This window comes from Zootoca vivipara, chromosome Z, assembly GCF_963506605.1.
Source record: "Zootoca vivipara chromosome Z, rZooViv1.1, whole genome shotgun sequence".
Classification (NCBI taxonomy): domain Eukaryota; kingdom Metazoa; phylum Chordata; class Lepidosauria; order Squamata; family Lacertidae; genus Zootoca; species Zootoca vivipara.
Window position 1 is genome coordinate 38,920,808 of NC_083294.1, and position 25,380 is coordinate 38,946,187.

Below are 25,380 nucleotides of genomic sequence, written 5' to 3' on the forward strand. Positions count from 1 at the left end.
CTCCATTTCTTCCCCTTCTATTTGCCAGGAGGTGATGGGACCGGTGGCCATGATCTTGGTTTTTTTGATGTTGAGCTTCAGACCATATTTTGCGCTCTCCTCTTTCACCCTCATTAAAAGGTTCTTTAATTCCTCCTCGCTTTCTGCCATCAAGGTTGTGTCATCAGCATATCTGAGGTTGTTGATATTTCTTCCGGCAATCTTAATTCCGGCTTGGGATTCATCTAGTCCAGCCTTTCGCATGATGAATTCTGCATATAAGTTAAATAAGCAGGGAGACAATATACAACCTTGTCGTACTCCTTTCCCAATTTTGAACCAATCAGTTGTTCCATATCCAGTTCTAACTGTAGCTTCTTGTCCCACATAGAGATTTCTCAGGAGACAGATGAGGTGATCAGGCACTCCCATTTCTTTAAGAACTTGCCATAGTTTGCTGTGGTCGACACAGTCAAAGGCTTTTGCATAGTCAATGAAGCAGAAGTAGACGTTTTTCTGGAACTCTCTAGCTTCCTCCATAATCCAGCGCATGTTTGCTATTTGGTCTCTGGTTCCTCTGCCCTTTCGAAATCCAGCTTGCACTTCTGGGAGTTCTCGGTCCACATACTGCCTAAGCCTGCCTTGTAGAATTTTGAGCATAACCTTGCTAGCGTGTGAAATGAGCACAATTGTGCGGTAGTTGGAGCATTCTTTGGCACTGCCCTTCTTTGGAATTGGGATGTAGACTGATCTTCTCCAATCCTCTGGCCATTGCTGAGTTTTCCAAACTTGCTGGCATATTGGGTGTAGCACCTTAACAGCATCATCTTTTAAAATTTTAAATAGTTCAGCTGGAATATCATCACTTCCACTGGCCTTGTTATTAGCAGTGCTTTCTAAGGCCCATTTGACTTCACTCTCCAAGTGAAGAGAGCAGTAACAGTCAGTGACTATAGGTATATCTCCATAAACAGCCCAAAGGGCTGCTTAGCGGGGGAAAGGATTTCTGTGAAGTGAGGTGGAACAGAGTTCTCCAAAGCTCAAGCAGCACCAGTGCAGGTCATTTCTGAAGCACTTGAAGGAGCTGGGAAAGTTTAGCCTGGAAAAGAGGAGACATGGGGGAGATATGATTGCCATCTTTAGATATCTTAAGGGTTATCACATGGAAGAGGGAATAAGCTTGTTTTCTCCTGCTTTGGAGGGTAGGACTCAAACCAATGGCTTCAAGTTGCAAGAAAGGAGATTCCGACTAAACATACGTAAAAACTTTCTGACAGTAAGAGCTGTTTGACAATGGAACAGACTCCCCCATGAGGTTGTAGAGTCTGCTTCCTTGGAGGTTTTTAAGCAGAGGTTGGACCATCTGTCATGGATGCTTTAGTTGAGATCCCCACATTGCAGGGGGTTGGACTAGGTGACCCCTGGACATCTTCCAACTCCATGATTCTATGATTCATTAAACATTTTAGTGAAGCAGGCCAAACAATCCAATAAAGCAAAAATAATAGTACAAATACAAATTCTCTCTCTCTCTCTCTCTCTCTCTCTCTCTATATATATATAAGCAGTGCGGGATATCTGGAAGAGACTTAAATCAGATAAGGAGAGTACTATATGATTCCTTTAACTGAAGAGTATTTTAACCTAGGCAAACTTTTGCTCTGCCACTGTGGCGCAGTCTCTCTCTGAGTCTGATACAAGCTGTAGTATGGCTGGCTTTCCACTGTTTATATGGGAATGCCTCTTGGCGGTAGGGAGACCTGCCTGGCTTTTCCCCAGAATAATTTCCCCAGATACAGTGCAGACTGCTCATTAGAGGGCATAGACTTCTCTTGTGAAAAGTGCCCTGATTTGGAATTAGGCTGAGCCCTGTGCACACAATTTCGGATCTAAGAGTGACAATGAATGCTGCAAGTCTCTTTCTTGTCACACTAGGCTGGTGGGAGCATCTGGGGCAGACTCAGCCTAAGGCTGAATGCTACATATCTGCTCTTAATGCTTTACTTGCCCCGGGCAGTACACCTGCCCGGTGCAACTTGTCAGAGCTTATTTTATGCAAGCAGTAAAGAAGCCCTTGCCTGAGCATTAGGCACAGATAGTCTACCTTAGGTCATCTTTATCCTTGCAGAGTAGGAAGGAAGGGCACCGCTTTTTCCAAGGCCTCATCTGCACTATGCATTTAAAGCACTATAGTTCCACTTTAGCCATAGCTTCACCCAAATCATCATGGGAACTGTAGGTTTTTTTGGGTACTGAGCTTGGTTATGAAACCTCCATTCCCCTCACCAAGCCACAATTCCCAGAGTAGTTAGCACTTAATTACTCCTCCCAAGGAATTATGAAAATTGTATCTGTGAGGGGAACAGGGCATCCCCCCCAAAGGTTACATAAATAGTTATGTTCTTTTCTGCATTGTTTTTGACATTTCCCTTCCATTGCAATGCATTGAAACTGATTGTGTAGTTCATTACTTAATTAATTATGTTGGCTTCTGCCATAACAAATAATGAGACAAGCAAAGTAGGTTTTAGCAGAAGTCAAACTGCAGCAGGACAGAAACAGGGCTGATTGCATCTGCTTACCAGGCCCATGCAGAGCTTGTCTGAGGCCTGAGGTAGGAGTCTTGTTCTTGGCATGACAGGATCCTGATGGGGCTCTCCAGCTAGTTTAGCAATCTAAGGCCAGGGCCCACTGCACTTGGCTGCCCCATCCATGCCTTCTCCTTACATCCCTATTCCCAAGCAATATCTGCCATAAAATTGCTGTGTATTGAAGAGGATTATGGGAAGTGCTCTAAGGTGCACACTCACTTCATGCAGAACATTATAGAGGTCTTTTAGGCCCCAATGCCACACTATGCAAACTGAGTGTGTGTCAGAGGAATACTTTCATGCAGTTGCACTTTTTATGAAAGCTTGCAAAATGATGGGGAAGCTGCCTTTCAGGGAAGTTTACCTGGCATGACTAACTGAAGTAAGCTTCTGGAAAACAAATACACTCCCAGCATCACATTTTGAAAACACTGCTCTAATTCAAGGAATTCAAAAGACATACTTAAATCTTGACTAGCCATCAGCATCACCACCACTTCCTCTACAGTAGCAAACTTAGTTCGCTGAGCACTGATTCAGACAGGACTGGAGCAGAAATGGGGCCACTGTTTTTCACATGTACTACTGTACTAGTAAACCAGGTGTCTTGTTTGTGCAGCCAGTTCTTCCTGCCTAAATGCAGGAATATATTTGCATGGCAAGGTCCCAAAGCCTCCCGGGAAGTGGAATAAAGACACATGAAACAGTATTTTAGGTTAATGGGCGGAAAAGGGCACAACTTTATTGGTTACAGAATGTGAGTGGTATTGGCTTAGGCATTGGAAACCACACGACTATACTGTATCTGACTCCTGCCTGTCTGCAGGAGTCTTGGAAGGGTTAACCACCAGTAGGGGGAGCCCTGCTGATGCACATCAACTAGGAACTCCCCCAGGGTCACTGCTAGGGGTCGTGCCATGACCCTAGCCCCCCATCTGGGGCTTCAGACAGAGGTCACGCCCCCGGATTCCTTTAACAGAATACCCTTGAATTAGGAGGGGTAGGTGATGGCCACTACCTCCCCTCACCTTCAACCTAATACTCCAATGCCTAACCACCATTCGAACCAAACGCTTGTCCCTATTGAAATTCATTCTGTTAGTTTGGGCCCAGTTCCCCAATCTGCCAAGGCCACATGGAATCCCAATTCTGTCTTCGGCAGCATTAGTTTCCTTTCCCAGTGGATTATCTAATTCCCAAGGGCTTCCCACACACCCCAACCCAGTAACATGCATAAAAGTATTACTTTCCCTCAGCGTTCTGTTCGGTTAGTTTGCTTCCCTTGTCAGTCACAAGAGTATCGTACTGCATAAGACTTGTACTGAAATGTTATCTGGGAGGTTGTGTATTTGAGCTGGACATGAACATAGAATTAACTTCAGAGATGAATTAATTTCTACAAAAAAAAAAAAATCTTGGCATGCCATGATTTTGCCCCCAGCGGATGCTATTCAAATGTACAAGATCTGCTGTCAAGATGGATGCCAGCCTCCTGAATAACTGGTAGGAGAAGCCCTTTGCTGATTAATGGGGAGACAGTGCCAGAGTTTTTGGTTAGAGGAAGGAAGCTGGCATTTCTTTGTAAAGATGGAAGGAAATGAAATATTTTCTTCAGCTCACCCACCCACCCCATGCTGCTGCTGATCCTCATAATTTAGCAATCCTTCATTTTCAATGCTTGCCGTGAGGCCCAGCTCAATTTTCAACAGCAAAATGACAATCTATTTTTATTTATTCAATTTAAGTAGATTTATATATCACTTAATAAAAATAAATCTCAAAGTGCTTTGCATAAAATAATATAAAATATTCATAAGAAAATACCAATAAAATCAAGAGACATTAAAAACAAGTAGACATAGTAAAGTTATCAAAATATAGAAACTATCAACAGTTTTTTTAAAAAAAAACAACAACAACAAATATCCATAATAAATCTACTCGCAGTACCTACAGATATCAATTATTCATTGCAGCTTGTGTTGCCAGTTGTTATAATAATAAGCAGAGTATTGGAAATTAAGTTTTACCTCTCCCTCAGAAATAAATTAACTGTTTTGTCAAGGGTTCAAAGTTGTGCTAATTAGTGTGTATTTTGCCACCCACTGAAAATACATGAGCACAATGACTGCAATTTGACTCTGCTGAACTCAGTGGGAGCCTTATGGCCTGATGCATAATATGCAAATTATTCCATATTTCCCCTTCCTACAAAAAACAGCAGATCCCATTTTGTATTATGGATTACTTATAGGTGAGCTCTCCTTTGCTTACACAAGAACAGGCATTCCCTCACTTATGCAGGGGCTATGTTATCAGACTTCACATCTATACGTGAAATCATGTAAAGTGAGGAGGGCGCTGGGAAGTGCCTTTTTCTCTGTGAATCCTGTGTGTTCCAGTCCCCTTCCCCAAGCAGCAAGGCACCTTGCACGTGCACATGCACCCTGCCTACCTCCGGTGACTGGAAAGTTGAGCTGGAGAGGTCAGTGGGTCAGTGGCTGGGTAGCTCCCAGCGCCCAGCGCTGCTGTTGGGCCTCTTGGTGCTCTCCCTGTTAGCCTTGGAAGTTGCTTGAGATGTTTTATTTTTATCTAGTTTCTCCTCCACCCACCAGAAATAATGCTGCTGCCTGTTGTGGGGAGGCTGATGGTGAATGGAGGGTGGAAGGACCCTAGGAACAAAATTGGCAGGTGGGTGGAGGAATGTAGCACCCCCCATGCAATGGCTGTGCTAGCCAGGAAGAAGAAACCCATGGAGGGTGATTGAATGGGGTTGGTGAGACACTTGGAGCAGCTGTACAAGCTCTTTTCCCCTGCTCTCCAGCTCTCACCAGCTCTTTTGTGCCATTTTGGTGCCATTTCCTGGTTCAAATCATTTATTTATTTCACAGTGAGGCATGTAAATGCAGTCGCATGTGAATGGGATGCACATGAGGGAGGGAGGGATGCCTGTAGTAAATTTTCAACCTTTCTTGGAGATTTTTTTGTGGGAAGAACTTGAATCCTTTATACGATTTCTTACCGCCGCTTCAGCAGAAACACCCATGGAGAGTTACCACAACAGAATATGTGCATTTTTAACAATAAAACCATTGGGTGGGTTCATCTAATGAGCCCCATTGATGGAAACCTTGTGAAAGGGTTTCCACTTGTATAATGAAGCTTTCCCGCACCCCCAATCCTTTCCTACACATCCCCCAATGCTCCCCAAATTGGCTGGGGGGGAGGGTGTTGGTAGAACCCCCAGAACATCATGCCTGACAAGCTGCAGTACATGCTCAGATGGAATGTTTGTCATAGTGCAATTCTACCCATTACAATTATTATAGAGCAAGTCGTGGAACCCAGCACTGTAAATTCAGCAAGAGGTGGGGTCTTACAAGACAAAATTAGATGCATCTTCAGCATATGGCAAAAGGTGGGTGCAGCGCTAGGTATAATTACTACCCATGGTGTTTTGACTTAGGGTCCAACAACACCTTAAGTTCCACAGGGTCCCCCCCCACCTTTGTTTGAAGGACACCATAAGCATGCTCACCACCCCCCAGAGACAGCATGTTGCAGAAGATCAATAACATCAGCTAAATTGGCTTTTAGGGAATCTGATCCGCCATTACCAATCAGCACAAAGATAAAGCCCCCTCATAAGCTGTTAGGACAAAACAGCTAACCTTTGTGTGCTATTTCCAACCTTGATAATAGTCTCTGAATTCATTCAGCCATGGGTTACTTATTTCACGTATCTGTTTGGTTCAGTGACCACTTGCTCCCTGAAAGTGTTTTATGCTGTTCATGGAAGCAATGTTTAAAGTGCCTAAAGAGATCAGTGTTAATTCCAGCAGGCCGTGTATAGCAAAGCGGTTTTCAGAGTCCCAAGCCTACAAATGTTATATACTCAACAGGACCATGCAACTCCTTCCTTGCCTAATATTTATATCTATTTTTCTGGCTCAATCATATCACTACTGGGCCAACTGAGAAAGCTTGACATTTTTTGGCAAACATCCACCACTAATTCATTTCCAGAGCCAGAAAATGCATTTGGGTCTCCTGATAGCTGTCTTTGGATTTTGCTGCCAGATAAACTCTGCTGTACAGTTTTCCCTGAAAAAATAGTTGAAAGCAAAACGAAAATGATGCTAAGTTTAAGAGACTAAGGGTGGGATTCATTTTGTGTGTCTCCCCCCCCCCTTCTAAGGCAAATATCATGATCCATATTTCACTATACTCTATGTATTGTCTCCATACTAATGAAGGGAGGGAATCGGGCATGTCCAGTCAAGCGCTTTTGAAATAATAACACAATCCTTAGGCTTTCTTATTGTTTTTTCTTGTAAGTTCCTCTATAACACAATGCTTAGGTAAAAATAGAAAAGTCCTCAAAGTAACGATAACAACACAGCTGATGTAGACTGCTAGCACAAGCTGGCTGGTGCAGGTGCAAACTCCTAACTTGGGCAGAACAAGGTTTTCGGATATCTTCCTTGTTTCATGCCGAAGGGCTTCGTCAGCTGATATCAGATCTATACAATATAAATGAACGCATGGTAATACAATATTTGGTATCCAAGGTACAATAATAGTGAATAAGATATCTGGTGTATCGTTACTGGAAAATATAGTACACAAATATTATTAAGTACTAGCTGTACCCGGCCACACGTTGCCGTGGGAAGAATGGTGGATCTAAGATGTTTTTTCTTACCTGGGAAGGGGTTTTGGGAATGGAGGAGTCGATGGAGGTTAGGATAGGTGAGGGCTGGTTTGGGTCTGTCAATGGTAAGGTGTCCCGGGGCGGGGCGGGGCAGGTCTCGGGGAGGTGGAAGGGTCTCCCGGAGTGGTCTGGCTCCCGAGGAGGCAGTTGTGTGTTTTGCGGGGCCTGGTAGTCAGCGGGGCAGGGGTTCCTGGACCGGTCTGGTTCCCGAAGAGGTGTTTGAGTGTTTGGCAGTACATGGTGGGTGGTGGGGTATTGGTTCCCAGACCGGTCTGGTTCTCAAGGAGGTGGCCGAGTTTGTGGAGGGGCATGGTGGGTGATGCGGCAGTGAGTCCTGGAGAGGGCTGGCTCCCAAGGAGGTGGGTGAGTCTGTGGTGGGGGCTGCTGGGTGGCGGGGTAGTGGTTCCCAGAGTGGGCTGGGTCTTGAGGAGGCGGTCAAGTTTGTGTTGGGGGTTGCTGGGCAACCCAGTAGCATTTCCCAGAGTGGGCTGGTTCCTGTGGAAGGGGTTGAGTTTGTGGTGGGGCTGTTGGGCGGTGCGGCAGCGGTTCCCAGAGCGGGGTGGCTCCCAAGGAGGCGGGTGTGCTTGTGAAGGGGTCTGCCGGGCAGTCTTGTCCGCGGTAGCGACTCCTGGACGTCTGGGACGGTCTGGATCTGGGGTGTCCTGGTCTCTGGGGTGGGGTGATTCTTTCACCGTGTACTCTGTCGGCGGAGGGGTCTCCCTGGGCAGCATGGTTTGTGTCGGAGGCGGGGTCTGTGGGGTGTGGCCTAGTCTCCACGGGGAGGGAGGAGATGGAGGAGGTGGTGGTATCTGGATTATGCCACTGGAGGGCGCTATTTTTATTTGGGTAAAAATGTGTAGAATCCGAGGTTATGGAAACACTCGGGTATTGGCGTGGACCGTCGTGTCCAAATTTCTACACAATCGGTCAAACGGTTTCGGAGAAAAGTGGAGCCCACAATTCCGCCATTTCTACATTTATATATATATATATATATAGAGAGAGAGAGAGAGAGAGAGAGAGAGAGAGAGAGAGATTTAAAAAATCCAGAAGCTGTACATATTGTCAGTGTGTATAACAGGTGCATAGGTAATTGTACATGAATGATTCTCAGTAGCAATGCGCAGCTCCACCCCTTTCCCCGACGGATCGCGGTAGGTGGGAATTGCAGATGGGCAGCACACCAAATGTCACCCCCCCCCCTCGGTAATGACACCCAGGGCAGTCCGCACCCACTGCATCCACCTTGCTGTGCCCCTGTGTCTCTCCAAAAGGAGAACAGAACAGATGCAGGAGTCTCTTGACTTCAGAAAAAGCCAAGTCTAGTACGATCTAGTGACCAAATTGTACAATTATTTTTTTTAAAAAAATATATATATTTTAAAAGCAAAAATAAGAATAAAATACATTGACATGATTTAAAAACAACAACAACCTGTGGTGGTATCTATGCAAATGACAAATGTCTTTAAGGTAATGTTACTTAAATTTTCCACTCTGATACCAGGTTCACACATCATGCATGTTCATCATTTGATAACTGCCCCAGTGAGGCATGTCAGGATAGACCATCAGAGTTCTACCTAGCAAAGAGAACTTTGGTCTCTTTACAAACATGGTGATGTTTAATGGAGTTTAGTTGCTGGCCATCATGGGTAATCAAGAAATGATGTCCTGCCCGTGTACGTGTGAATGGGGCCTACTCTAAAAAGCAAAGGAACTACAGTAATCAACAAAGAAACAAAACTGACGGGAGACAAACTGCAAACCTGGGTTCAGACTAGCGGTGTAAGTAGGCAGCATTTTCCATTCTGACCACTATTTGTCATAATTGGTGCTACAGTGGTACCTCGACTTACGAAGGCGATCTGTTCCGCGGTGCTCTTCTTAAGTTGAAACCTTCGGATGTCAAAGCGTCCATTTTGCGCATACGTGAAGCACGATTTTGTGCTTTGCGCATGCGCAGACCGTGCACGCCACTTCTGCGCAGGCACAGACCGTGCACGCCGCTTCTGCGCAGGCGCAGACCGTGCACACCACTTCTGCGCAGGCACAGAACGCGCCTGCAGCAAAAATCCTTCCGGGTTTGCCGACTTCGTAAGTCGAAACCTTCGGAAGTCGAGGTACCACTGTACTTCCATTCCAATGCACTTGAGCAGGGGGCAACAACCATCCCTCAGACCATGTGGTGGGCCGGACTATATGGGGGGGGGGGGGGAATGAATGAATTTCTATGCCCCACAAATAACCCAGAGATGCATTTTAAAGAAAAGCACACATTCTACTAATGTAAAAACACGCTGATTCCCAGACCGTCCGCGGGCCAGATTGAGAAGGCGATTGGGCCGCATCTGGCCCACGGGCCTTAGGTTGCCTACCCCTGCACTTGAGTTGCTGCCAAATACTACATATTTTTTGTGTGCCCTGTCCACCATTTAACATAATTTATGTAACACTCTCTCTCACACACACTCTCTCTCCCCCCCTCTCTCTCTTGCATTCATTTCAATTCAATAATCTCTTCAATTGAAGCCTGCACACTCATACATTCACACTAAACCATGGTTTGCTTCAATGTTCCATGCAAAAACAAGTCTATAGAATATTATAACCTGCCTCATTTTCACAGGCCTGTTGCAACCAAACAAAAATGAGGTCATTTTGGTGGGGTTTTTTTGCCGGGGGGGGGGGAGAAGTAAAATGGAACTGGTAGCAGTGGATTAACAGTCTTAAAATGAATGCACACACCCTCTTTAATATTAGATATGTTCTGCCTGGCAAAAGGCAGGTCTATTTGCCTCTGCATGTTTTTTTGCATTTGGGAAATAGGTCTACAATTCTTTTAATAGTCCCAACATTACTGCAATTGCTCTGAGCACACCTGAGGGGGTGGAGGTTGTCACCTTCTATTCATCTGAATTGCAGATAGAGAAATAATATTTCCACATTATTTTATAGTGATACCTAATGCATTTCCTCCTTTCGGTCCTCATGAGCACTAGGAGAGGAGTAGTCGCTTGTTTAATGATGGGGCTTCTGTATAGCCTGCTCTTAATTGGCTTCTCTAAAGTGCTTGTGGGGAATGATTTTTTTTTTTTAAGAACCAGGGGGAAAACAATATAATAACTTTTAGTTTATCAAAGCCTCGCCACATATTTTAACCGTATGGACTTTTAGTTGCCCCTGTCAATATGTGCAGAAAAATGGGACCAGTTTATTCTATGAAGTTATGCAGAGAATTACAGAAACTGCTGTTGTGCATTCCTGCTAAATAATAGATGTTTCTTAAGGGAGCAGACAAATACCAGGTTAGGAGTTTTCTCTCTTCTTCTTCTTCTTCTTCTTCTTCTTCTTCTTCTTCTTCTTCTTCTTCTTCTTCTTCTTCTTCTTCTTCTTCTTTAAATAAAACAGAAAACCTTTGAGATTTTTTTTTTTTTGCTCTGCCAGCAGAGTAGCAATAAGACATCCATAGGCCAAGCTTGAAGTGCACAAGCTGTTTTGGGCTCACCCAGGATCCTAACCTGACTCTCAGGTTTCAAATACGAATTTAATGCGTTCCAAACGCACATTTGTAAGTCGAAAAAATTTGTAAGTCAAATCCCATAGGAATGCATTGGGAGAAAAAATTCGTAAGTCAAAGCAACCCTATCTAAAAATTCGTAAGTAGAAAAAATCCTATCTAAACCGCATCCAAGATGGTGGACGGAGCTCAATAGGTGGAGCCAGAACCAATGTCAGGCAATTCTAGTTTTGTCTATTACCCTCCCCACTGAGTTCTATAAAAGCAACACCAAGACTTAAGGATGAAGAGTCTGAAAAGGAAAAGGAGTTAGGAGAGAGGAGTGGGAGAGCAGGGTCTGCATCAGATCTTAGGGAGCAGCCAAGGTGATATGGGAGTTGGCAGTGCTGGTACTAAGCCATTTAGGGGTTTAAAACCATTCATCAATATCTTGAATTGTGCCCTATATTGAACTCTCTGTGTGGCCAGAGCCAATTTTAAGTCACATAAATTAGTCCTTAGTATCTATACTGAAGCAAATTAGGGTTTGAGAAATGTGCTACAATTCATCCCACAGCTTTTGAAAATTCTCAACAGAGATAGCACCATATATGATTAGGTAGCAATGACAGCTCTTCCTTCTTCCTCTAATAGCATTCAGAGGTCCTGAGTGCGTTAGCAAAAGAAATTGATTATTAGGTTCCTGCCATCAACTTTCTGCTCCTCAGCTATTCCAAAAGTAATTTAATTGTTTCAGTGGGCTGGATGTTTCCTAGGGGCCCACTGTCACTTTTGAGTTTGGAATGAGGTGCATTGTGCCAATTCCATTCTTACAAATGGAATTTCCCATTTTTCTCTAATAAAATTGTGCATGTAAGCAACATAAGTCTTAGGAGATCCACTCATGATTATTCTGCCTGGGTAAACAGAACTTTTCATCCGAATGTATCCTGCTTGTATGTAGGGAAGGAGATAACTGAAAATCTGCTCTGAAAGTCTGATATGAATACTGGAATGTTATTTTGTTAGAAGTGGATTGGGGAAGGTAGAGCTTCTATAGGTCTGCACCTTAGCTTGGTGAGGTGATTATAATTCCAAGGGTCTAGATCTGCCACTTGAATTTTCTAGGTTCAGGTAGGCGCTTTGGGCAGAGATTGCACAGAATGCTTATCACTGGCATCTCCAGGGAATGCTCCCTCTTCGAAACCCAGTAAAGCCACTGCTATTCAGCAGGGGATGACCTCTTACCTGTACTGTATTTAGAAGCAGGTGTCTATGCTAGCCAAACACCTTCCCTTTAATTTAGAGAAAAGGTGAGCAAGAGGCGGCATGATAGACATTTATGGAATTTTACATAGCATGGAGAAAGTGGAAAGTTTTTCTCTCTCTCTCATAACGCTAGAACTCATGAACATCCAATGAAGTTGAATGTTGGAAGATTTATGTCAGATAAAAGAAAGTATTTCTTCATGCAGCACATAGTTAAACTATGGAACTCACTCCCCCAGGAGGCAGTGATGGCCAACAACAAAAGAGGATTATACAAATACCTAAAGGAGAGGGCTATCAATGGCCACTGGCCACGATGACTATGCTCTAACCCCACAGTTGGAGGCAGCAATGCTTCTGAATACCAGTTGCTGGAAACCCCTGGAGGGGAGAGGGCTCCTGCGGTCATATTCTGCTTCCTGGTTTCCCACAGGCATCTGGTTGGCCACTATGAGAACAGGATGCCACACTAGATGGACCATTGGCCTGATCCAGCTGGCTATCTTTACGTTCCCATTTCATCCCTTCAGGCTGATTGGCTCCTAGGGAAAGAGAGAGCAAGGAAGTGGGGAGACCAGAAAAATGCAGGAAGGAAAGGAGTTTTGAGAAGGTGTAAACTACTATTGGCAGCTTACTTTGTGAAAACATAGTAAAACACCAAACATTAAAAACTTCCCGAATACAGGGCTGCCTTCAGGTGTCTTATAAAAGACTTATGTAGTTCTTTATCTCCTCTGACATCTGAAAGAAGGGCGCTCCACAAGGGGGGTGCCACAACCGAGAAGGCCGTCTGCCTGATTCCCTGTAACTTTGCTTCTTGCAGTGAGGGAACCAGCAGAAGAACCTCAGAGCAATGGGGGTGGAGACACTCCTTCAGGTATACTGGGCCAAGGCTATTTAGAAATGATGGAAGCAGAAAAGGAGATAGTAAGGGAAGGGGATGAAGGGTATACAAAATAGCATAACACTTTATATGGGGAAATTGCAGGGGGGGGGTGGAAGTATATGCCATTCTAAACTGCATATGGAAATACAATTGGTGGGAAATTTGCACGAAACTGCTGGCAAATTTTCATGAGGATTTTTTTTTAAAGCAAATTGTTGCACAAATGTGAAGAACTGAATTTAAGATTTTAAAAAATAGAAACTTGAAGAAGTTAAATTAACAGATTTGTCCAATCTTAGCTGCTCACATGGGCTTATTTAGGGGAAAATGCCATAGCTCAGTGGCAGCTTCAATTGCCAGCATCTCTGGGCAGGGTTGCGAGAAGCCCCTGTCTGAAATCCTGAGGAGCAATTTCCAGGCAGTGTCAGAAATACTAAGCTGGGTGGACCAATGGTCTGATTCAGCATGGAGCAGATTTCTATGTCCCTATATTCCTACTGCAGTTTGACACTACCAAAACAATAAATATGATAAATGTTTGTTGCACCAAGACTACAAAAATGCAGCCATGTGGCAGCTGTTTTCCTTATTCTGCCATTTGTCTGAAGTTTCCTTCATCCCTCTTTTGTCTCATTTTTCTCTTCTAGCCTTAGTCACTAAGAGACCTCCTCAGCCTATGTACCCTATGGAGAACCAGACCAGCATGATAGATGTCCAACTGGGTAAGTTGCATTGGGGGGGTGGTGGATAACAGTCTGGAGAAAATGAATAAAGCCAGAAAAGTTTATTGCCGGTGTTACTACATGCAAGTCAATTTGTGGTGCTCTCATTTATAAGGGTGGAATTTATTGCCACAACATCTGCAGAAAATGGGTTTGCATAGTGTCAAGGAACTCTGCTAACTGGCTATTTAAGACAATGGGCCTGTGGGTCCTTGGAGAAGATGATGGATGATGTCACAGGTGTCTGAAATGGCACATGCAACAGCCAGCTCTTACTGTGCATGGAGCAAAACATGCTTGTAAAATGATGTATTCTTAACAGTACTCAGGGTAGGGGCATGGTAGACAATTATTCAATTATGGAAAAAGGAGAGAGAGAGAGAGAGAGAGAGAGAGAGAGAGAGAGAGAGAGAGAGAGAGAGAGAGAGAGAGAGATGAGTTTTCCGTTCTCTCCCATATTACTAGTAAGTACTGTAGGTCATCTAATGAAAATATTTTGCAGGAGAATCAGGACAGACAGAAGAATGGACTTCTTCATACAAGGCACAGTGGAGTTAATAATGACAGGAGAACGGAACTTTCCCCAACCCAACATTCCACGGCTCACATACTGGGGTTGGGTGAGGCCAGGGGCAAAGTTGGTGGGTAACAGGGCAAAAGCGGGCAGCCCTTGAGGGTGTGAAGCAGCACCAGGGAGCAATGTAGCCCAGGAGGAAGCTGAACCCCCTGGTGCTCTGTGTTTATGAATTGCATAAAATTCCCTCAGAATGACACAACCAATCAAGGCACACCCTGCCTCAGCTAACGTCATGCCACTCTGTCAGGTTGCTAAGCAACACCTCCACCCATCTTCTTCTTGGTAGGCTTCAACACTTAACAGAAGTAACCCTTGAGTTAGGAACAGAATGATCCCTGCTGTTGTACTTAGAACAAGGAACATATAAGATAAATGGAATCTAAGCAGGCTCTTCAGTAAGTCCAACTAGTTATGTGACCTAATTGCAGTCTCTAGGCTTCAGATAATACCTAAAGTTGGCTTTGTTCTTCCTAAGAAGCATTTTCTTCCATTCCTTTATATGATGACAAAGATCAAAACAATCCTGTCAAACTGAGACAGAAACTGAAAGCTGGAGTTGCTTTCCACATATTTTCTCTCCCCAGCTCCAATTTTACGGTGCTCAAAATTTAGAATAAGATTTCAAGAGAGCTACAAAACGAAGAAGATTCTCCAAATCATATTAATTTCCTATTGCCATGCTAAGGCAGACAATAAGTTAATCCCAAGAGGACAGCCAATCTGACATTCATAAGTTCTGTCTCACAGTTATTTTAGAAAGATCACATAGTCCTTTGACAATAGACACATTACTGCAAACTCATTTTGCCTTGGTAAGACAGGAAAGAGTATTAGCAGATATGTGGTTGTCAGGGTGCTTCATCCTACAGGATTTCAGTGGGTGTAACAATATGAAAAGTATTACTAGGCAGACTTGGTAGGTGGCACCTGTGGGCAGTTGTTGGGGTCAGTTGAGGCAGATTTATTAGAGTAAATGGGGCGTTTCCACACCAATTTCAGTCCGCTTTCCACCTGTATTTATGATCAGTCCAGAGGGTGGCACTGGCTGTCAACTAACCCTTCAAGAACTCAGCAGGGTGGTTGATGGATACAAACTTAAATTGGCGCTGCCTGTCATTGGCTCTGGCTCCACTTACCACTGGACTCCTCTGTATGCCCAATCAGTCTCAAAGGACAAAATCTACCACTGGTTGGGGACCCAGCAAAGATGCACTCTTCTATTGACTCCCGAGACAGATGGATGCCAACCAACCAGCCTTTGCAACACTCTGTGTACAAGCTAAACTCCCCTTTCCATTTCTCCTATGCTTGAGCTAACCTAAGACCATCAGTGGCTTTATACCATCAGGTCATTGGTCCATATAGCTCAGTGCTGACCACAATAACTGCCCAGCAGTTCACCTGGGTTTCAGGCAGAGATGTCTCCCAGCCCTTCCTGGGGATGCTGGGAATTGAACCTGGAATCTCCCAAATGAAAAGCAGGTGCTCTGACACTGGAGCAGCGTTTCTCTTCCTTGTGGCTTCTGCCCAACCATTTCACCTGTTCTTCTGCTTTTCCTTGCCTATTAAATTCACTACATTTGTGGGTTTTTGTTTTTGTTTAGTCTTGTCTATGATTTCATTGCCACTGCCATCATGTTTGATGATAAATTTGATTGATTAAGAGAGCATTCCTCTATGTGCCATGTGAACTTATTTTACTTTGTAAAGCATCTTAGTCTTATCTGAAGTAGACATCTTTCTCTTCTGCATTTGTTAACACTTTCATATTCTTAGGTTTTTAAAAATTCAGCCTTTGTTTTATTGACCCACTTTTGGTCTGACAGACTGAGCAATTCCCAGAATTGTATTCACTCATTTGTTCCATTTATTAACGACTTCCTGCAAAACGTATCAGAAAACTTAACACTAAAAACATAAACTAATTTTTTAAAAATATAAGAATTTCCAATATAAGAACAATTCTGCAGACCTCCCCAAGCCATTTTCCTATAGATAAAATATTTAGATAGTCCATTATTCATTAGGAAAGTTTCTTAAAGTGTGCTTAAATCAAAGCATCAGCCTTGATTGATTTGCTCAAAGCTTTCAGTCCTAAAGATCTGGTTCCATTATGGACATGGCTGGGCTCTCCAACACTTTGATAAGGAGGTGAAAGATTTCCTTTGGAGCCTAGCTGGAGCCAGAGAAAATTCATTGCTGAGTGCAGCAGCATTGGGATCAATCCTGCTCTTACCAATTCATTAGTATTTGTTCCCACTGAAAATGTAAAAACAGCTCTGTTGGCTCAGATCAAAGGTAACCCAGAAGGAGGGCACCTTAAATTCTGCAGTATCTATTGTCAAACTTCAAAGAGGACCATGGGGTTTTCTAACAATTAAATATACTTAGGGCTTTTTTCTATTTTTAAAAAAATGTTTAGGGGTACTCTCATTTTCCTACTCATTGAAATACGGCCCCTCAATGAGGCCAAACTTAGATTCACAAAATGTTTAGGGGTATGCGTACCCCTGCATCACCCCAGAAAAAAGCACTGAATATATTCATTCCAGTAACACTCAGGATAACTTATAGACCAGTTTCTTGGTCCCAACCTGTTCACAGAAAACTGTGACTTCACTGCTACCTTCTTTCAGGGTACAGGGCTGTAGTCCAAGTTCTCTGTTCCTAGAGAATTTGCATGTGAAGTGGTTAGAACAGCCTTTCTCAACCTAGCAGGCCAGTGGTAAGGGATCCTGGCACTTGTAGTCCAACAACATCTGAGGACCCAAGGTTGAGAAAGGTTGGGTTAGAGAGTGTTGGACTATAGGGAAATGAGGGTTCAAATCCTCACTCAGCCATTAATATGACTTTGGGCCAGTTACTGTCTTTGAGTCTAACATACCTCTTAGGGTTGTTGTAAGGATAATATGGAGAAAGGGAGAACCATGATGATGATTATTGATGCTGGTGATGATAGGTGGTTCTCCTCTGAGGTCCCTACCCCTGGTATTTCTCCAGAATCTCCACCTATTGCTTCTCCCTCAACAGATTCATGTAGCCATGCTTCCTAGGTCAGTATATCTGACATTTGTTGACTAGGTTTCCCCAGAAAGAAGGGTACCTTCTTCTGCCACAGGAAAAACCTAGAACAAACTCCCTTCCTGGCCAAGAAGGGAGCTCTGCAGAAGTGAGAGGGGAAATTGCTTCAGTTTGCATTTCAATGTGAGCATACCTGTCTTCATACCTCCCAAAATAATACATGAACTGATACACAAGCATCCTTCAAAACTGCAGTGCAAGTCTCCAATCAGAAAATGTGCATGTAGATGCATATATTGAGGGGAAGTCTGTATGAAAATCCACATAATACTGCATGCCATTAGGAGACCCTGATTACAAAAATGTGTATATAAATGAGACAAAACTTCAAAATCCAAAAGCAAGCCGCATGCTTGGGGGGGGGGCAGCTGCATGCACTTGTCTCAGGCCTTGGAGGACCATTTTGGTCAGGGCCCCCCATTAGGGACTGTCTGCTTTTTCTGTTTGTGTTTATAACTTTATTATAACAAGACTCCCACCCTGGGCCATAAACAAGCTCTGCATGGGCCTGGCAAGCCCCCATTGTGGCAGTTGAGCTCTGCTGGGTCATGAGACTAAAGGCCCTTCTAATCCCACACTCAATCCAGGGTACATTGCTACTGAGAAATGCTTGTCTTCCCCCCACATAACTTTGAAGTAGTACCTGGAATGTGGTTATATCAGTACCACAGCTCCTATTGTATAGAACCAGTGGTGTCAATGATGACGAGAAACATGTATTCTTTCTGCCTAAAGTCATTTAAAGGTTTGCACACACAGGTCCCTGGGAAGCTCCCAGAAAACTGGCAGACTTAACTTGATTATGGGGGTGGAGGGGAGAGAAGTCTATTGGTGGGAAAGTTTTCCCATTGCCAACGCAATAGGTTTTCTGTTTTACATTAATGAATGCACTTGAATGATTTGCAATTCAACCTGTTTTCAGAAAACAACAAATAGAAAATGATATCGGCTGAAATGTATTTCTTGCTCATGGTTAGGCTTTGAGAACTTGCCAGCATTCATTTTCATGAGGTTTTATTTGAGGCATTGCTGTGGGTGGGGTGGGGGGTTTGCATTTAGGTGCTACAGGGAGGAACAGAAATTAAAACTGGGTTAAGTTTGCATCCCATTCTCACTCTTATTAGAAAGAAAAGAAAAGAAAGGATCCAACTTTTGAAATGGATTCACACTGTGACTTTTATGGTCTTTTTGCTGGGCTTGTCATGAGAATGAGTTATTAGAATGTGAATGGCTCATATACTCTGTAAATTACAGGATAGTAACATTCTGCTGTGCTATTTTGACCTTTTCAACATTCTGCAATTTGCTAGGCTGTGCCATTCAGCATTTCCCCTTGTTTACAGCTTTGCTAAATGGCCGAGAAGTGGCAGAACAGGCAGCCAATCAAAATATACAGTATTGGTAAAGGTCAAGATCGTGCATCATACTACTTTCCCCCACAGTTGGCTATCAAAGATTAGGGCATCTAGATTAGCTTAATGGGCTTCTTTTTATGAGAGTGAAAGGGGTGGGGGGAATGGGATTCCCTAATTGGTTTCAATAGGGCAACAATAGAGCATTAATAATGAGAAAGTGTTAATTAATTTCCCCCGGGGTATAACAATATGGTGTTGGGTTCCTTAGGCAGAAAAGTCACACAGTTGGGTGCTGCCGGCAGGTGATCTAACTTGGGTAACCTGGTCATCTTTGCCACCCTGTCAGCTTTATCATGCCTCAAGGGCATCAATGCGCTTAAATGGTAATCTCAAGGATTTTCAACCAGAGTTGGCACATTTGGAATTTTGAGAAAGTGCCGTGGGTGCCAGCCACAAAATGGCTGCCCTATGGCCTAGCTTCAGTTTTAGTCAGCAGCAGTTGACACAAATCCACATGCCCTTCTCTATCCTCCACCCAGGCAAGTGAGAGGCATTATCAGAGTTCAAGGGCACATTCCAGCCAGACAAAAACACTCAAGGAGGATGTGAAGGAAGTCAAGTGAGGGGTATGGCTGAATAGGTGTGCAGCCTATGAAGATTTTATTGAGGGCCTGCTCAGTGCAAAAAAGAGGGTTTGGGGGCAATGCTGAGCACTGCGGTCCTTAGGCTCTATATGGGGGTAGGGATGTTCAGGCTTCTGGGGGATCCCCAGGCCTTTCCTTCTGGACCCCTGGAGTCATTAGCTTTGTGCTAATGTCACATGCTGATGTTGGGCATGGACAGAAACTGTGGGCAGAGAGGTCACAATGCATCTCTATGTGCAAAGTTCATGGATGCCCATTGTGGCTTTGGGGGGAGGGGGAATCCTTGTAAAGTACTGACCCTCATTTTGCTTCCCCCTTCAATAGAGATCCATTTGGCCAGCATGTAAATAAATATCAGTTTAATTTCAGCAGCGCTCCAGCCTAACAGTTTACTTCAAGGGACTCCAATTATGTGGCTCGCAAATGTTGCTGCATGCTTTACTGCTCAAGCTTCCTCCGATTCTCTGCTAACTCAAAGCATTTTCCATCCTTCACTGCCCAAGCTGAATAGTTTATGGGTACAGAATTTACATATATTACAGCCATCCATGATTAAGCTACAAATTATAGTTCACTGATCCGGAGACAATGACTAGAGCTGGGTGAATAATTAATTAACAACAGGTAATTTATTCAGTGGATTTCAGCCTTCTCTGTTCGTGAATTGGACATGTAGAGACAGAGCGGGGTTTTCTGCAATGTATTCTAATGATTTTGGTAAATAAGTCTGCCTATCCAGCCCAACTCTTGCCTGACTCCTTGCAAACATTCATTATATCTAATCAAGAAATTGGATGTTCTGGTGGGAACTTTCAGCCTTCCTCTAAGGTCTGCTTCCCTTTCATGATTGATGGGTCTAGGTCCTTAAAAACAGAGGTGTTTTATATAAGGTGTTCTAATGAATTTGCTCATTTAGCTTTAGATTCTACAAATACAGGGGTGGTGGCACCCACCTCTAGGCAGGACTTGTTGCTGTGTTTGTGTTTGGACAGGAACAGTAACAGTAACATGATGATGCTACTGGTCCTTAGGCTCTATATGGGGGTAGGGATGTTCAGACTTCTGGGGGATCCCCAGGCCTTTCCTTCTGGACCCCTGGAGTCATCCTAGGCCACATAGCAAACAACTCCCATATATTTTTAAATTCCTTTTTCAGGCTGCTTGGATACTATGCAAAGCATACACTCAAACTTTTTTACATATTTATGTTTCATTATTGTGGGTACCTTATGCCCAGGCAGGGCCAACACACCCATGAAGCAAGGTGAGGCTGCTGCCTCGGGTGGCAAGAGGCACAGGGACAGCAGATCTGGCCTCCAAGCTTCAAGTTAGAAGAAAGAAGATCCTGGCTAAACACCAGGAAGAGCTTTCTGACGGTCAGAGCCGTTTGACAGTGGAACACACTCCCTCAGAAGGTGGTGGGCTCTCCTTCCTTGGAGGGTTTTAAGCAGATGTTGGGTAATCATGGATGTTTCAGCTGAGATTCCTTCATAGCAGGGGGTTGGACTAGGTGACTCTCGGGCTGCCTTCCAGCTCTACAGTTCTATGATTCTATGAATGCATCACCTACTGTTGCTACTGCTGCCACAGTGGCAGCAACGGCTGTGGTGCACTCCTTGGAGGCTGGGTCTGCCTCCTCCTTGACACACACCTCCAATCCCTCCTCCCAACTCTAGGGAAGAAATGGTGGGGTCTCCCCCCTGGGGTCTCCTGGGGTCTGCACCCACCTACATGACCAAGCCTCCCATCCACCCACTCACTCACTCACTCACTCACTCATGACAGGCTTTAATTCCTACTTGATTTGATTCCCCCCTTGTTCCCATAGATCTTTATTGCTGCCATTGTTCCTGGTGTAGATATTCACTCACCCCCTTCTTCTCTGGTGGGGGAGCACCCATTTAGTGTTTCTCAGGTGCCAAAATGTATCATGTCCCAGGCTATTTTCTGCCTTTTTGCCATCTCTTGTGGGGGCTGGGATTCTCATTGCCAAATGGCCTTGATTAGCAGTAGACAATATGGAAACTGACAAGAGCATTCTCCCTGGGCATGCTATTTTTTCATTAGATGACTACAATTGCAAAGAGATGCTAGGATGACAGATGTGTTGATTTGTGCCCTGGAATAGAATGAATCCACATGCTTAATTTACATGATAACTGATACCTGGAGAGGGTGGTGGTAGTGAGGAAAGCAGGCACTTGACAAGAGATAGCCAACATGTGATTGGTTTATCATCACCTCCCAGCTTGACTCTTGTTGGTAGTTAATCGTTTGGTGTGATAAGAGAAAATGATCAGTGATTACTGATAGGTTATAATACCGTAGCAGCTTTTTTCTAAAAGATAAGGATGGAAAACTATGGCAACTGGAAATGGAAGTGGAATATTGTTATATAAACACCGCAAAGAAATTTATTGGGGGGGGGGTTAACCTGAAAGTTGTGAGGTTGGACTGGATCAATATTATGGCTGACACTTATTTATAATTAAAATTGGGGGATCTCTATTAGACTTCTTGGAGGGGAAGGGAAAGTAATGAATCTGTGCTGCCTGGACTGAACATTGGGGAAACATCAGCAGAGGGAGGAATACATGGATATTAACCTGGACTGAATATATTGGACTGTTATAAGGAATGTTTGCTGGCATAGCTGATGGATGGATAGTTAGAGAACACATCTTTTTTCTGAATGGGGCAAAAGTTAAAGACATATCTGTGAGAGAGGACCTTGTATTCTTCTATCTCTCTCCTCTTTATCACTCTTTGTGTAGATTAGCTTGTCTGATCATGGATTATCACCTTTAGGTTGTCAAATGATAAGTGTAAATGATAAGTGCTTCTAGGTGTTCTGCTACTTCTAGGTATTCTGTAAGCCTGCAGGTGGTAACCATCACACATCTCGTAGTAGTAATGCTGCTGAAAGTAGTGATATAAGAAACACTTCCCTTCCCTCCTGTTCCCCTACCTCTAAAACAAACAGATCTTACTATGGAACACCACATTTTTTACGGAACATTGGTGAATGCCTCATGAAATTTTGATCCAGGAACCTTACGTTCTGTACATGGCACTGTTGACAACATATACTTTGTTCTTGTTGGGGTTTTTTTTGGGGGGGGGGAATCATAGATGATTTTTTTTTTAAAAGGAAAGGAAAGAAAATCAAAGGCATCTGACTTTTTAGCAGACAATAATGGGTGATTATGAGATTAAAAAGGGAGAAATAGAACAGCTGCCTAAGTCTATCATTTTATTTTATTTTACTTCTTTCCACTACATTCTTGATTGAAATCATCAGTTTTCAGCACTAACGCTGATTGTTTTGAACCTAATTTAGATCCTGATTCAAATCAGAATGAGACACAAGGGTAACTGTAGTGGATGCCCCCTGTAATTTGAACAGCTCAGCAGAAAGCTATGTCTCTGGTGTCAGCACACCTGTTTTGTGCAGAAACTGGCAAATCTAGCCAACCCTTGGTTTGTGCTTAAGAATAGCCTGGGTCACTGGACAGTTTTAACTTGTTGGCATCAGTTCCAGTGATTCCTCCCTAGTTTTAAATTTTTTTAGCTTCACCAACAAAATGCCTCTTTGCATTTCCCCTCCCCAATTTGTTCTGAAAGGAGACTGAAGTCTAGCTCATTCATTTCCGATATACTCAACATCTGATGACTGTTGACCATATATGTAAAGTATCTTTGCTCAAAATTATTATTTGTGGGTTGACATATCTGTCTCTAGTGATGTCTATGTGTTGGCTTATCCAGACATTCAATTTTTTTGTGGATTGGCAGAGTCCTGATTAAAATTGGTATGATACTTTGGAAGATTCAATTTCTGATGTGAAAATTAACCAGAAACCACCAGGTCTATCTGACTAGCTTTCCCCAGGGGTTGTTGTGTTTTGTTTTGTTTTTGTTTTTGGGGGGGAGCGGGGGGGGAGGAAGGTATGATAAAAAGCTAGAAATGTGATGCACCCCAGTGAAAGCAAGTGACAGCACCTGCATTTAGATGTGTACCTTGACATGTATCCCAGAAGTAATGGATAGCAGTCATGCTTCAGTGTGCATGTTGATGCACATCCCATGGAAAGTCAGTGGATGAAATATGTATCCTACTGAAAATAACCCCTTAGGATGCACATCCAATTTCCAGGGATTTCCAAGATTTGCTATAACATGGATGTGGATATCCAAGTCTATGGGGTAGAAAAGTGGGAACCTCTGTGGAAGTAAAGGGCTAGATTTCACACACAACTAATCCTCGAATTTGTTTCTGATTGTCCTCATTGCAGAACAGACTGTATTGTTGCATCTGTTATGTATGCAATGGTATGAAAACTCATAAACATCTCCTGGCTTACTTTTCAAGTGCTCTTAATCTTTTTCCAAAAGCAAACTGTACCCTACAGTTTGATTCTTGTGTACATAACGCCTCTGTAGGTAGTAAGGTCACCAACATAGGCAGAGAATAGCAAGGAAAGCACATTAATAAATGATGCAGAGGTATCAGAGGGGAAAACAACATTTAAATATTCCCCCCCCCCTCTCTCTCTCTTTGAAAAGGTAGGGCTTGCTGGGGATTGGGGGGGATGTTTCTCGCACGAAGACACATATCAAGTGTCTAGATAATAAGTGACACAGCAGAGAAGGGATTTGGCGAGCGTTGCTCTACTCTCTGCGCACTGAGCAAAGATTTTTCATTTCATCCATCATTCACAGCTCACTGCAGTGCTTCCAAAAGTCACTTAAACTTATCCTGCCTAGGAAACTATGGGATGGAGAGAAGCCAAGAAATCCGTACTGTGTTCCCTCTTATCACACTAAGTCTGTTACAAGCTGGCTTGGAGTCATGATTGTTAGCAGGATTGATACGTATTGACGAATGAATGCCGTGTTCCAAGTCTAGGCAACGTCTGCTGCATTTTCCCTTATCCCTGAAATAAATGGTGTTGCATTTCCCCCTGAAAGTTCCAGCTGTAGCCTTTTATAAAAAGAGACTTTGTAAGCACTGACAACTTGATGCTAGACATTGAACAAAAGAAAATTGCAGGGTATTTTTTTTTTAAGTATCTTCCTGGATACCTTCCTAAACTCTGAGGAAATGGAAAAGTTTATGTATGGGGTTTTTTTTGTTAAAAAACAAACAAACCTTAAAGTTCCTGTCAATCAACTATATAGAAAGTAGGGGGCTGGATTGACACTTGCTGTCCTCCTTTCCCCACTGTTCCATGTATCCATTGGGTCAATACAACACCATGGACAGCTCCCCACAAGCAACTTGCTTCTCTTCCTCCCCCTTGCCAAGCTCCACCCCCTTGGTCTGGGTACTGTGGTTCATGGTCCAGCCATGGCCTGAATATGAGCCTTTATTTACCTTTCTCTGGACTCCTGGTGAGCTCCTTGCATAGTTGGGCAGGCATAGCAGTACAGGATGTCCTCCATTCATCTCCTGAGTCAGGCTAGGAGGATGACATCTGTCAGAGTCCTGGTTTGAGATCTTCAGGTTCCAGAACACCAGGCTCAAGATATTTCAGCTTTGAACCATCAGCATTAGGGACCTAGTTCACTTCTGCAGCTGGTGGTTCAGCAGCCTTGTGCTCAGCTGGCTCTTCTTCCTCCTAGTCTCAGCTCAAGGCCAGGACCACGAATCCACCTTCCAGCTAGTTCATTATCTTCTCCAGCTGGCAGTAGCTCACCAGAGTTTCAGATATGGGACTTTTCCAGCCTTACCTGGAGATGTAGGGGTTGAAGCTGGGACCTTCTGTGTGCTCTAACATGAAGCTACCTGATTGTCAGGGCTTTTTTTTTAATGGCATGACAGATGCATAAGTATGTATTACTATGAATCCCTAGAGCCTGGAAGGAGCATAAGTCTGTTTTCATTGCCAGTGAAGACTGAGGTCACCCATCATAGATATGACAGATGTTCATACTGAAATGCAATGGTCCAAGTGGTCACAGTACTAGACCAGTGTTAGTCAATGGGCAGGGATGATGGGAGTTGTACTCCAGCAACATCAGGTGACTTGAGGTTGAAGAACTCTGCACTAAAGAACATTC

At 43.7% G+C, this 25,380-nt stretch overlaps 1 protein-coding gene across 1 annotated transcript in view; it reads left to right on the forward strand.

The window, feature by feature from the left end:
- IL1RAPL2 (interleukin 1 receptor accessory protein like 2) overlaps positions 1-25,380 on the forward strand; it is a 497,668-nt gene that overhangs the window by 367,453 nt on the left and 104,835 nt on the right. Inside the window, exon 6 of the mRNA XM_060270509.1 lies at positions 13,586-13,660. Within this exon, the coding sequence (XP_060126492.1) occupies positions 13,586-13,660 (75 nt within the window). The remainder of the gene's footprint in view (positions 1-13,585; positions 13,661-25,380) is intronic.